Here is a 14,435-nt window from a genome sequence, read left to right as displayed (position 1 = left end):
TGTTTGTTAACTACCATATCTCCTCTTTAGCAGGAAGAAACAGTGAATCACATGCATTGGCCTGCTTTCTATAAACCTTTTCCATAACTATTGAGTGAGAAAAACTGCATTTTTAGAGTATCTAAAAGGTTAATCACTTACATATATAGTTAATAGAGGGTTGTGATCCCTGTCCTGCCAGGCTACAGGAGCAAGTGATTTACAAAAGATAAACAATATATATATATTTATGACCAAAGGAGTCAGTAAATAAGGGCCAATCCCTCAGTGTCTGCTCAGCAGATACCTCCATACAGAGGATATCAGCATTTCTAAAATGCTGCAAGCCAGTTGTCCTGGGAAATGCCTAAAGACATGTTAGTGTGATTATAAGGTTTATGAAACCTCAAATAAACTTAAATCTAAATGGAGATTATATGGATCTAAATGGAATATTATAATGAGGACAGGGTTGTCACCAAATAAAGAAAAACTTTTGCAGAATTAACAACCCATTATGATTGTCTTTGGGCCCTGCCAATATAGCAGCACAAATGTTCTCACAGCACTGTATCTGAATAAAACATAGACACCTCTATTTGCAGCTGAGCTGAAGTTCATAAAGAAATGAACCATAAGCATTCATTTAAGGGGGTCAAGGGACAAGCATAAGGTGGGACATCCTTGCCATAGAAGCAGTGGACCACCACGATCCCACCCCACAACAGCACAGTTGTGGAAACTGCAGAACTGATGATCCACTTGGAAAATTATGCAGCTAATTTTTAAGTTCCTGCTAGTATTTATCACCCAAAAGGTGCAGAAATAGGATCAAAACATAATTTGCAGAATGTGAGGATAGGCCAAGGGAAAAAAATATTGCTGTCTGTTGTCCACAAGGTGTTGGTTTACCAGACTCTGTTTTACCATGCAATACAACATAGGCACATGCCATGGACACTGCCAAGGCTGGGAATATTTCTGTCCTGTAAGCACACTTTGGTTAGGTAAGTTTACCTAGTCTTCACTTTTGTTTCTGCTCAAAAGCAATAAGTCTCTTAACTGTTGGCCTTCCTTAGTTCTTAGTACCCAAATTAATGATTATGTTAATTATGTATGTTAATTGGCAGTAAAAGAAATAAGTGAAATTCACTGAGTGGAGACAGTGAATTTGGAGAGAGAGAGTGGAGACCAGTGCCTCAGCTGGTGTCAGGGCTCTACTGCTCTCTGTCTGCAAGGCCTAGGAAGGAATTCCAATGGAAAAACATAAAAAATCTATCACCATTTTTGAAATAATGATTTCTAGTGGTTTCTCAATCAGTGGACTAATGAGGCATGCTTTAAGTCATTTTGGCTCACATTTAGAAAATATGTGTTTCATTATTAGACAATCTGAATGGCTTCCCTAATTACATTCTGACACCTTCACACATTAACATCACTATCACTTGTCATGCTACCACATGGTAACTCCACAGGTTGAAGTAATGGATGAAGAGAGCTTTTTACTAGACACTGTGCATGAAAGTACCTGAATCAAAGAGCTGCATTAGTGGAATAAATTAGACCTGTTTATAAAAGTATTTAATACTATGATATACTTGCTAGAATAAACAGAGCATGAAGACTCAATACATGTATCAAGCATACATATAATCCATAGATTTAAAGAGTCTGACTGAAAGTTTTGATGAAATCATTATTGAACCAATGCTTATTTTGTAAGAGCTCAACCTTTCAGTCTTTAATGAGTACAATTAAATAGAGGCTCTGACTAAACAATGACATCCCCTCACTGCTTTCTATCATCATACCAAATGACTCAGATCCCAGATCTGGGCTCAGTAGTGATGCTGATCTGCATTTCTGGCCCTTTACGTCTGTGCAAAGTGACACCAGATTCATTCAGGAGACATGATTGTGTGAAAGAGCAGTGGAGGAACAAAGGACACATATTGGGAGTCTGACAAAAACTCTTGCAATCCTTTTCGCTATCAGTCGTATCTCCTACTTTGAGCAAATAACCTTCTAATGTAAAGTTTATTCTGCTCATCAACCCATAATTAACTGCTTTTCATGGAGGTTGAAGCCTCAGAGCTGGTAAAGAAGTCAGTTGCTTAGGACAACTAATCAATCATAATCCACCTGCCCCTCTTGCCTATGCCAGGGACCTGGAAAGACCAAGTGGCCGCTAATCCTGCCACCAAGAGCCAAGCCACCTGGGTCAGGTGGGTGGGTAGTGACAGAGTAACTAAAAGGTCAGCTTCTGCCACCAGTGAAGGGCACTTTTCTCATCCAGTGGCAGCTGGAATGTCAAGTCAGATTTTCAAGTGTTCTCTTTCATCTTGGCATGCCTTGTTAACATTCAGCCTCCTAAGTGTTAAAGGTGGCTTTATCCATCTTGGGACAAGGTGGTCCACGGAGAAAAATTTGAAATAATTTCACAGAAGAATGACAAAGAGAAAGTCTGTATAGAACTCCCTTTAGAACCAGCCTCCAGTTGCTTGCTTTCCTAAGGTGCCTGCAGCAGGAATTCCTGCTGCCCCAGAGTCAGAGAAAAAAAGGAAGGAACCATGCTCTGCTCAGCCTGTGCATAGAGATTAGTAGGGCATCCTTCCAGAATGGAGGTCTCTTGCTTTGACCACTACACTACTATAGAAAAACATGGGTCACATCTACTTTAGCTTTAAGAATTTGTATCAAATTAATCATATATATGTCCACATAAACAAATGGACTTGTAGCTCTGAATGCTTGCAGTTTCTAGAAGTATCTAATTTGACATCTGATTTAGACTCACTTTTCAGCTTTTATTTTAGACTGGTGTGAGCATCCTTCCTCCTTCTCTAGATTTTTGTTAAGCACTTATGACATCACACCACTGAACAAACTCTGTAGCCATTCTGAATTCTAATCCAAGAGATAGGATGTTTCCCAATCTCTTGGAAGCATTAAAATCTCTCAGGAGAATGTACTTAACGAATTGTTGCAGATCCAGATTCACAGCACACTGACTTAATTTCTTCCTTCTGAACAATGGACCTAATGCCATCCAATCTTCCGGTCTAAGAGCAATGCCTTTGCAATGCCAAAGGGTTGCACATGCACAAGTATTTTCCCCATCCTATGAGAACTTGTAAGAGAACCAAAGTAACTGCCATGTTCAGTAGATAAAATTTTAATTTGTTCATAAAGAAGGGGTTCTATTGATCATTGCACGAGTATTTTATTAAAACAATACCTATAAGCGAATTGAGGAAATTTGACCCCACTGTGAAGTTTCATTTCACAGACATTCAATTAGGTTCACTTTTAATCTAGCCATGGCAGACATTTTTCACAGTGACATATAAACTTTTATCATATAGTTATCAATTTTTAAAAGGCCCTTATATATACAATTTCTGGGTCCCACATTAGAAGGAAGAAGCCCTTTTAATAAAAGCAGGACTATCTGAGACCCAAAGCTCTGTTGCTGTTTTACAGGCCATAAATCAGATGATTTTGCTGGCTCACTGTGCCAATGAACGGCATTCACTTCTGCTGTAAGGCAAGTAATGTTAATACAGATGTAGTCTTCACATATGGGCTTTGAAGCACTCCTTACCATCAAAATTTGTTTTCTTTGTGATGGAATATGTGTGTTTATGTCCTATATATAAAGTGGTCATTAATATGGTAGTCTTTGTCAAACACTCTTTGCAGGTACAAGAAGTAATTAGTCTCATTTAATAGGGTACTGGCCCTAGCAATTGATAGGTGGGTTGATAATAAGGATAGAATTAGATCTTCTCCTTTCAGAATGATCTTTCATGGCCTAAAAGTTCTCTTGCTTACTTTGTAGAATATTTTTAAACCTTAGGTATCTTTATTCAGGACTTCCTTTTCCTTTTGAGACAATTTGAAGCAATATGTAGCACTGTAAATCATGAAAAAACCTTCTCCAGAATTATGTGAAAAGTAAAATCACTGATGCGCTGCAAGTCTACATCTGTAGATGATTGCAGATGATTGCACCCATGAGGCATGTGGAATGATTACTAGCTGATGTAACAAAAACCTGAATGCAAAAGATACTGCATGGAAAGTGCAGGTAAGGAGGAAATCGGTACAGGATCCAACCACAGGGGGATTCTGGCATATTTGCCTCCAGGAGGCACCTTTTTCATCAGCACCCACACAGACAGCTCTGCCAGCATCCTTAGTGTGGCCCTGATAGCAATTGCTGCCATGCTAAATATTGACTAAAGGTAGATGCACACTCAGATAAACAGTGAGATGTAACGTAGAAGTATTTGTCATAGCCCTCCAATTCCCAAGACTTGTATGCTCTCATTTAATCCAACAAATATATATATGCTTTTTAGGTATATCAGATGCAAATACTTAAACAAATACAATCATATGACTAATAATTTTTACAATTAGTAGTGTCTGTTCATAAAAAAAGTAATTTTTCCTCAATATTTAGCTTAACTTTTTTACACAGTCCATAATACTGTCACACTCTCAAGCTACACCCTCTGCAATTAAACATAGCTAGGGAAAAAACAAAGAGAATAAAATCAGAGAGAAGAAACAGCTAGAAGGCTAGCTGTGAATGTACCTGATGCTCTCAGTGGGAGACAAGGATGAAGGCTGTTCTAAGATAAAGAAAACATCAACCTTTCTACAGAAGCCCAAATCAAAACCAGCTAAGAAGTCTGAGAAAGAGAAGAGCGTGTCAATACCATACAGGTAGAGACAACAGCAAGGAATTTTGCTACCCACATCCACACAGCCAGCCAAGCCTTTCATTCATATCCTTTCTCTTACTTCCACTCAGCCTGACAGGTAGCATTCAAAAAATCTTTCAGGCATCCTGAAGAATAAAGACTTCAATTTTATATTAAGGCTCACACTGTGTAAGAACAACACCTACTTAAGAAGCCAAGTTCTGTGTCTAACTGTTGGAAATAGTACTTGGATTTCTAGTGAGTTCATGAGCAATTTACTATTGGAAATCAGGAACTTCCTGTAGGCTCCCATCAGGTGGAACCTGATGAAGCTGAAGTCAGCTCACCCTAGAGGGGTATCGCTCTTTCCTTACTATTCCCTCCTCCCATTTCAGAACTTCCCAAACAAAAGAATTTGAGGTACTGGGAGCTTTGATAATTGGTTCATATTTCATTAATTTAGTTTCATGAACAGTTATGAGATAGACCTCTGTGACTTTTGCTTGTAACTTTTCCAGGGGTACTGCCAGACAGAACTTCCCTGGATTTTAGTAACTCAGTCTTAGAGATTACACTGCAAAACTGGCAATACTAATTGGTGTTTATTTAATTCTACATGCATTCTAGCAATATGTACATTAAAAGACAGAGGCATTAGCTGTAGATATATGCTGATGTGGCCCATGTTGAAAAAATGATCTTCACAAGCATCTTGTGTAAGTTTCACGTTATTAATGTACATTAAAGGATGCAGGCACTTGAGGACCTATGACACAAATCTTCCTGTATCATTGCTGTACCAATGTAGAGGCAAGTTTTGTAAACAGAAAGGAAACACTACATATTTTAAAAGGCTTTTAACGTTGTCTCATCCTGACAACACACAGGAATATGGCTAGGTGACACTACTCTGTGATGGGAGCAAAACCATTTGTTAGGTGTCCTTACAAGCAACTATTCATGAAACACTGTCAGAAAAGAAGATTGTCAAACAAAGTTCCAGAGTCTGATCTTGGTCTGGTTCTATTTGTTTTTTCACTCTTGATCAAATTGTTTGAAAATAAATTATACTCATGTAATTTAAAGATAAAAGTAAACTAAAAGGCAGCAGAAGTAATTAGGAGGAGAATATTAAAACTCCTGAAGATCTTGCAAACTGAAGAAATAGTCTGGAAAAACAAAAGTAAGTATGCTATTCAACAGAGACAAATGCAAGGGTATACATTTAAAAAAAATATATAAATAGACAAATAAAGGATGGGAAACAGTGATGTCAGGTCTTTCAGTAGGACACAAGGGCTGTAATAAATTAGAAAAACATCTCACTGATATTTAGAAATTGTAGCAGAGCTTAAAACCACACAAAATAATGGCTCTGCTGGGGTATTCTGACAGTACTGCATTTCAGCTAGGTGGTGGATCAGCCAGAGAAGGTCTAGAGAAGGAGAGTAAGAATTCAAGAATTCAAGCTATAAAATATACGTCTTCTAGCAAAAGACTGAAACATTTACAGCCATATGAAAAGTATAATGAAAGATGCAGGCAAGCTTTTTTTTAAGGTTTTGTCCATGCCAGTAGTGAATAAGATGAGAAATTATGATCTTAAATTCCATAAAGAAGAAAGATCCAGGTTATACTTTATGAAAATCTTCCTAAGAGGACATACAATGAAGCAACACAATATGTTGCCTGGAAAGACTATGAAGTCTGCTTCTCATCAGAAGGAGATGGCCTAAATTATTTTGACAAGATAACTTCACATCTATCAGTAGTCTATAATGATGTTCTTCCTTAAACAATACATATATACTTGCATGGAAACATATATAAAACAGATAACTCAAATACCTCAAAATTAAAAACAGAAAACTTAGAAAATAAATATATTTTATTTATTTAAATAAGTACCAAGACGTACACTATCATCTTTCCAACCTTCATCCTTTAAAGTCAAAGCCACTTATAAAAATGGGACCCAGGCATGGCCAAAATCAAGGTATTTTCCAAATATGAAGCTACCTAATTGGCATATTCACAATATTAAAAACTCTGATAACTTTTATCTGATTAGGACAGTTTGGTCTTCACCCAGTAATAAAATGGTAAAAATCCGTCCTTTTTCCTTTTAAGAGAAGAAAAAAACCAGAAATTATCAAATTCAAATAGCTTGTACTTATATGCCACAAATTAAGAGTTACTAATTATACAGTTGCTGCCAAACTGCTACACTCTTGTGATTTTTGTAATGATAGATTTGAGGATCCAACAGGACAGGCTGCATCATAATATCTGCAAATGAAATACCAATGAATGTACCAAAAAAGTAGTATAATTAGATAGAAAATATTTATTTAATTACTTACCCGCACACAAAAAGATGCATCACAAAATGGATATTTATAAAATATTGATGAACTTGCAGGTTATAATCCTTTTCATAATAATCCTAATTTGAGGAAGCTTATTTAACACTTTTTGGGAAAGCTTCTCTGTTTTATCCAGTATTTTAAAATTTAGTTATCAGCCTTCAATTGATATTCAATTTAACTTCTGGCTACTATTCTGAGGAGTGTTATATCCTGGTTCCCTATTTCTAGACAAAAACAACTTATCAATTATAAGTCTCCTAGGTCTATTAGCAATCTCTGACCTTTAAAATGCAATACTCAGAAATAAATATTGATAAGGCATAACACTGTGACTCAGGAGACCAGAGTTTCAGCCTTGTTTTTTTACATTGTTTTGAAGGCATCCATGGACAAACTACTTCACCTGTCTTTTCCAACCTGCCCCCATCATTAAAAACAAGCTGGTGTCCTTTATTAAGCACTCTCATTCAACTCTTCTACCCACTGAAGCTTTTCTAAGACACTGCAACTGGTTTTCCCTGGTGGGCAGCTGGAACAACACCTTTCAATGCCAAAAAATACTTTTCTCATAACAAGATGAGTGATTTCAATCTGAGGCCTAATTATTCTGGCAATATCCCTATCTCATGCTCTTCTTCCAAACTACCTGGAATTACAGAACTTGAATGTGGATGATTTTAGGTTCTAGCGTGAACTCAACCCATGTTCATCCAGGCATGACAGTAAATCTGAAGGCTGACTGAGAGATAAGATAGGATTATCCTTTGAGATCTACAGAAGAAAAAAAATTATAGAAGATTTGGTACTATCTATGGTGTTATCTATTTAACAGTACTGGAACAAATGGTATACTTCTGACTTGCAGAGGGAACAGAAGGTAGCTTGGCTGAAATCAGGTTTTTCTCCCTTTCTCACACGTGAAAAGAAAGGACATAAATGGCAGGTTTTGTTCATTAATTATTTGGTATCCCAGAGTACTTGTAGCAGGACTCTGAGACTTCCTTGAAACTCTGTGGCTCATTGTGTATATCCAGAAACCTGAATATTCAGGAACCAACTGAAGCAATTTCAGCTACAAAGGCTTTCAATACTCAAAAAAACTTCTTGGATTTCAGTCATTATACCTTTTCATTACCTTCCAATTCAGCTGAGGCCAGGATAACAGTCTGGAGCTCAAGCCAGAAAAATGAAAAAAAAAACCCAAAAACCCCCACAAAAAAATCCTTATCAGAGTCAAAGCAATGCATAGAAAGAATTCACCCTGTGGGTATGCTCTGTCATTTGAAGGTACTTTCCTACCTGTCCTGAAATGAAAATTTACAGCTACAGGCTTCTGTTGGACCTTTGTCTGCTCAATAAATGTGAAATAACCACAATGTTTTGACAGAGTAACTGCATATTTTCCATTTGGATGTGGATCTTACCACAGCTGCCCATGCTCTTGCCACCTTTCCTGCTTTTGTGTTCTACACTCATTTCCTCATGGGGATGGCACAACACATTGCAGCTGTCAGAGAATGTATTTTCCTGGTAACTGCAGGGTTTTGCACAGAACACAAATTGGACCTGTATTGCAAAATCCACCTGACTCTCAATCATTTTTCTGGCTGATGTTCTAACTTACACAGTTCGGATTAAGATTGCCACAGATACAGGATATCATTTTTTGTCCCATCTTCTCCTTAGTAACAAGATGATTATCAAAGTAATTCTGATTTTTTTTTCATAGGAATTACTACTAAAATTAGACAAACAGAAGAGATTTTATGCTCTAAAATGAATCAAATATAAAAACAGAAATTAGTCATTGCATTTGCATACTGGTGATAATCAACAGTTGACTCCTTATAAAGACATGTTTTAAAGGTATTTAAATCCTGGGATGCCAGGCAATGCAAAAATATACCATAACTGCAAAGCAAATAGCACAACTTCTCTTTCTGGCATGTGCTCTACCTGAGTAGAATACTGATTGCACTTGATGTCTTTTCATCACAGACATGAACTATCTGTTCCATTCATTTCAAAAACAGTTTTAAATGGATACTGAAATGTATTTTACCAGTAAGACAGACCTATCTCATTAAAGCCACTGTAGCCCAGCTCTTGCCTGCTAAGTCCCAGATCTTCAAGGTCCATGCATTTAAATCCAGGTGGGCATTGGTAACCTTCTTCTAGCTCTCTGGAACAGTGGGTGTCTGGGATAGCTAAATTATTCCAGGTTACGTTTCTGTGAAAAATACAAAATTAAGTTGTTACATAAACTCAATTCATAGCAAAACTAAATATTTGAAAGTGAGAAGACTAAAGGGAAAAGTTCATCAGCTGTTATTTTTACTATCTGATGTTCTTTGGTATACACTGTTTTCATTAATTAAGCAGTTATTGCAAAGGGCAAGCTAACACACTCCTAAAACTTCATCCTTATATAATGACAGTACAAATACTACCAGCAGAAATTTCATACTAATGTGTAGAGACCCCATAAAAAAATGGAGACTCTCCAAGAAATAGAAGAGTTAACATTCAGCAGCCCCAACTGTTTTTCAATGCAATTTGAAGACAATATTTCAGGCTCCTTTGCAGATCCTGAGAGTGTGTTGAACTAGAGTCAGTACTATGACTTTGACTTACAATGGCATTACCTGTGCTTGCTTTGACACTCCTTAGAAGGGTGCTTGTGGATGACTTGTCATACACATACACTTGTGGATCACTAGAGTATGTATTCAGCCTCTTGTAACTTGCTCAGTACAGGCTCCCATCACAGATGAAGGGTCACAGGAAAGAAGCCAAACCACTACATGTCTAGTGCAATTAGTATCTAGGCACCGCTGTGACTGAAACAGATCTCTGACTTACTTTTAGGTCAGTCCAATGATTTGGTATAAGAGATGAAAAAATCTGAACTGGTTTGAATTGGGGCAAGGTAATTTATATAAGCAACCGTATTTTAAAATAGAAAGATCACGAGACAAGGGCCAGTGCCCCAACACAATGTCACAGTGTTGGCCATTTTTACTGTTGTCAGATGTTGTCATCTTATTGCAAGGTTCCATACTGTTGTCTCCTTACCATAAAAGTTTCATACCTTCTTGGTGTTTCTCATGGGCAGCTCCTCCAAGCACTGACTCTTTCTTCTTCACCAAGTAGCCAACTGACTCCAGTTCCCTTCTCAACCATCCAACCCACTCTTTTATAACACTCAGCTTCTCATTGGTTACAGCTGTGGCCTGTTAAAGTCAGGCCTGTTCTTAATCTTTGATAATTGGCCCAGCTGCAACTCCTTAGGGGTAAGATTCCTTTCTACACTATCTTTATTTTCTTATATTCTAACCCCCTACAGTCAGAGGCTGAGCACTACTTGTTTTCCCAGTTTCTCTAGCAGGTGTGGTTGAGCTGCTGGAGGCATTGTCACACTGAAGCACAACAGGAATTTAGGTAGTCCCAGCACTAAGGGCCACAGAAACTAAAAGGATAAGGAGGACAAGGTTGTTGCTCTCTGTGCTATTAAATATATGCCTATGGCATGGACACATAAATATGGGTTATCTAAATACTCCCAAACTTTGGGAAGGAGAAGCTTAGGCAGTTGATTCCCCCTAATCTCTTACAGTGCCTAGTTAATGATCACAATACACAATCCTTTGCCACAGACTGATCACCCCATTTTCCCAGAATTTAGTTAAGAGGCAACCTTAGGAAACCACCCCCTCCACCCTGAGCATGTCCCTACCAGGATCTGCAAAGCAACACAGCCCAGAAATGGGGACTCATGTTACTTGTGCTATCGGGCTGCTGGGCAAATCCAAGAGAAGAAAGGTACAAATAAGACTCCAACTCTGCTGAATGAGCACACAGCTAAGCAACAACTGTTTTTCTCTCCGCTTGCACTCTCACCTAGAAAATGAAAAATCCTGATTTTTGGTTCAGTTCTAGGGCAATTTCAAATCAGACATAAAAAGCTAATCACAATGAGTTCTGGTCTGAGGAAAAAAAAAGGCAATAGCATTTTCCATTCTTATTCAGGTTAATTTTGACTTCCTGGTTACAGCACAAACTTTTGATATAAAAACACCCAAAATGAATTGCTGAAAGTTATGAAAAAAATGCTGTTGTATTCACTCTGTTATCCAGAGGCATCAACCAGTGTCTTAAAATACAAAATTTCAAATTATCTCGCTTGTCCACAGAAAAGGTGAAACTTTTCAGCCTGCCCTTTAATATAATTAGTATATTCTTGTTCTTCTGGAAGTCCTTTTCCTTTAATCTAACTCACAGAAGTATTTTGACAACTAAACTGGGTGAACAGAAGCTTTAATTATGTTTTTTTTTATTGCTTTTATGCACTGCATGGAATAGCATTACATTATTTGAAACCTGTCAGTGTGAAAACAAAACATTCTACAAAATTTTTTCCTAGGCAATTATAAATGCAGATAAATAATAATTGTGGTATCTATCCTGTAGCCATTTCTTCATGATACCAGAGAGACATATATATCTGCATGGATGCACACACAGACATGTACAATTCCAGATGGTTTTAAAGAACACCCTGAAATGTAGCAGTGTGCATAACTAAAAAGACAGACAGATCCACAAGCATATGTGTATTTGTTCCAGGTTTGTAAACATGCTCAGCACATGTCATTCAAGTATTTCAAAATTAATCTGTTCACCCTAATTTCTTTAAACTAGATGTTAATTCATACCCAGTTTCATGCTTTATGTTAGATTTATGATACTGCTATCCAAAAGCCATTATCATATATGGGATTAACATAAAACAATATTTTACATATATTTTTAGAAATTAGAATTATTCATTGGCACAGGCAGATTTAGATCCCCAGCTACTGGTAGCCAATGAATTACACATTATGGCTTGCATTAGAAAATCCCTCAAATCCCAAGAGGGCAGCAGCGTGAGGGCATATTATTAAAAGCATTGCTGGCTCTCAATCACTGCAATGCAAAGCATTCACTTAAGTGCTTCCTTTAAACTTAGATAATTTTTTAAATTTAACCTCCTCTTGAAGGGAAAAAAAAAAGCTGTCTCTGTGCACTGAGTATGATTTAGGCCAAAAATGAAGTCTCTCTGCTTATAGTAACTGTACAGATACAGGACTTTTTGGATCACTGTCCTTCGGCAAGTTGTGTTCTGCCTCAAGACACAAATAAGCATAGGCTGGTACACATGGACTAGAGAACATTAGATATCTAGAAGGGGCTAGAATATCACCAGATGTTTTCAATATAAGATGATTAAAATTTTATTCCTCATTGACCATACTCATTATCAATTAAGTACTGAGATACTGATTCAGCCCATACCTAGTTTTAAGCATCTCAAAAGTCCAGTTAGGCAATGTGCTTAAATGTCTTGCTGAACAGGATAAATTGCCTAGATAAATTTATGAACAAGAAATTATTTGTCCCAATAGTCCCACAATATTTCTGTGCAGAGTCTGTGGAGTGCAGCATCAGCCCAACAGGCGAACTGAGAAATTAGTTCTCTACAGGAACACCAAGCATGGGGAAGGAGATAATTGACTCTACTTCACTTGATAGGCATCCTTCAATAGCAAGATTGTTGCAAAAGACATAGGACTGTTACTCTGACATGTTTTTAAGTGCCTGAAGAATGTTATGATTACATACATATGTATACCACAGGAAGGACATGAATTGATATCACTTGGGAGTACAGTGCCTGTTTTCCATGGCATCTGTTACAAAACTGGTCTTTCAACCACCATGTGCTCATGTGAGAACAATCCCTCTTCCAGCACCTTCTCCTTATTAGAGCAGTTCTTCAAAGAGGGGTTTTCATACCCTAAGAGACAAATTACCATGGAAGATTCTAGCTTCCTGTTTTCTGCTAGCCTGACTTTCTCTGCTGAAAATAGAGATGGGGAAAAAAAAAGGGATTTTTTTTTAATTCTGGTATTCTATTAATTTTCTAGGATAACATCAGAAAGCCATTCCAAATTAGAAAGCTTCTTGTGCAGTTTCCAGGTCCAGAAAATCTAAAAAAAAAAACCCCAAAACAAAACCTAAGTAGTGTACTTATTGGTTTATTGTTAAGGTATAAGGAATAATTTGAAATGGTTGATTAAGTAAAGAAGTTAATAAGTAAAACTTAACTGGAGCTGAAAGCTTTTCTGTATTTGTTAAAAGGAACCCTGTGTCTGTCCCTGTACAAAACCAGGCTGCCCAGCTGCTGACTGGAGAGCTACTGCATGTTAAAAATACCATAGCAGACATAAAAAATGGCTGGTCAACCATGATGCAAATAAGTAGCAATGGTGCAGCTTCCAAAGAGGGAGCAATACATTAACTGGGGCTCAGAGGAATTGGCACTGTGTTCTGTGCTATCCATTTCCATTAGTGACCTGGGAGACCCTATGAACCCAGCTACATCAAAATCACACCAAGCATATGATGAAGGAGAACAAAAACCTTTGAGAACAGAGAATGATTATGCAGTTCTGAAGACTTTAAAGGTTACTCTCAGTAACTGTGATTTAATGTCAAGCAACAAATTCAGAAAGTGATAGAACCTAAACAAAAAATGGACACTGCTGTATAGAAAGTAGTAATACCAAAATAAGCTTAGATCACATGACTGATAAAAGATTTTTCTTTTAGATATCAAGAATTATAGGTTTTTTCTTTTGCTAGACATCTAACTGAACATGGAATTTTGAAAAAAAATAATCCAATCCTATATGTTTCAGAAGAGATGCTTCTGCTTTGCCATATTGCCAGAACACAAGGGAAAAGCACCAAGCTAGTGAGACTCTAGCAATAAATAAATAAATCCAGAGAACTCCATGTTACACAGACCTTTTTCCTGAAGCTCAAATTAAATGAATGCTGAGCTAGGATCTCTCAGTAAATGCTTTCTGATGAAGTAATACTGTGTTTCTACATTGACTTTAGACAAGTTATCTGATGAATATTAATACACTGCTCTCTTACATATATAGGTCAATGATATCTAATAATTTGTCTTTATTCTGAAAATCAGGGTCATCTACTACCACAAAACAACTTCCCTGCACTATTCAACACAATTATTATAGTCCACAAACTATTTTTTAAAGCTTTAAATTTTATCTTACATCAGTATTTTATTAAATGAGATGTAAATTAAAAGCTGAATTCATACTGGGAAAGTAAGGTCAGCTGTGTCATAAGCATTCTGGTTTTTTTGGTGCTTTTTTTGAAACAACAGAATACAAAAGCAAAATATGTATAGATGTATATTAATAGTAGTGGAACCTCTCAAGTCACAAATCTGATATAGAAAATGCTAATTGTTAGGGTAGCAAATAAAAACTTCTTTTTTACAAATATGTTTCTA

At 37.0% G+C, this 14,435-nt stretch overlaps 1 protein-coding gene across 5 annotated transcripts in view; it reads right to left on the bottom strand.

Moving 5' to 3' along the window:
• Positions 1-14,435, bottom strand: part of NALCN (sodium leak channel, non-selective) — a 228,482-nt gene that overhangs the window by 167,193 nt on the left and 46,854 nt on the right. For 3 of the 5 annotated variants that reach the window (XM_077173516.1, XM_054627926.2, XM_077173517.1), the window contains one exon: positions 9,139-9,293. The exons of 1 other annotated variant lie outside the window; for it this stretch is intronic. In XM_077173516.1, coding sequence (XP_077029631.1) covers positions 9,139-9,293 — 155 coding nt within the window. Of the gene's footprint in view, positions 1-9,138; positions 9,294-14,435 lie in introns of those variants that run through there. One more of the 5 variants, XM_077173518.1, reaches the window with a different exon arrangement.

The sequence above is a fragment of the Agelaius phoeniceus genome, chromosome 2 (assembly GCF_051311805.1).
Source record: "Agelaius phoeniceus isolate bAgePho1 chromosome 2, bAgePho1.hap1, whole genome shotgun sequence".
Classification (NCBI taxonomy): Eukaryota; Metazoa; Chordata; class Aves; order Passeriformes; family Icteridae; genus Agelaius; species Agelaius phoeniceus.
This window is presented reverse-complemented; position numbering and strand designations above follow the sequence as displayed.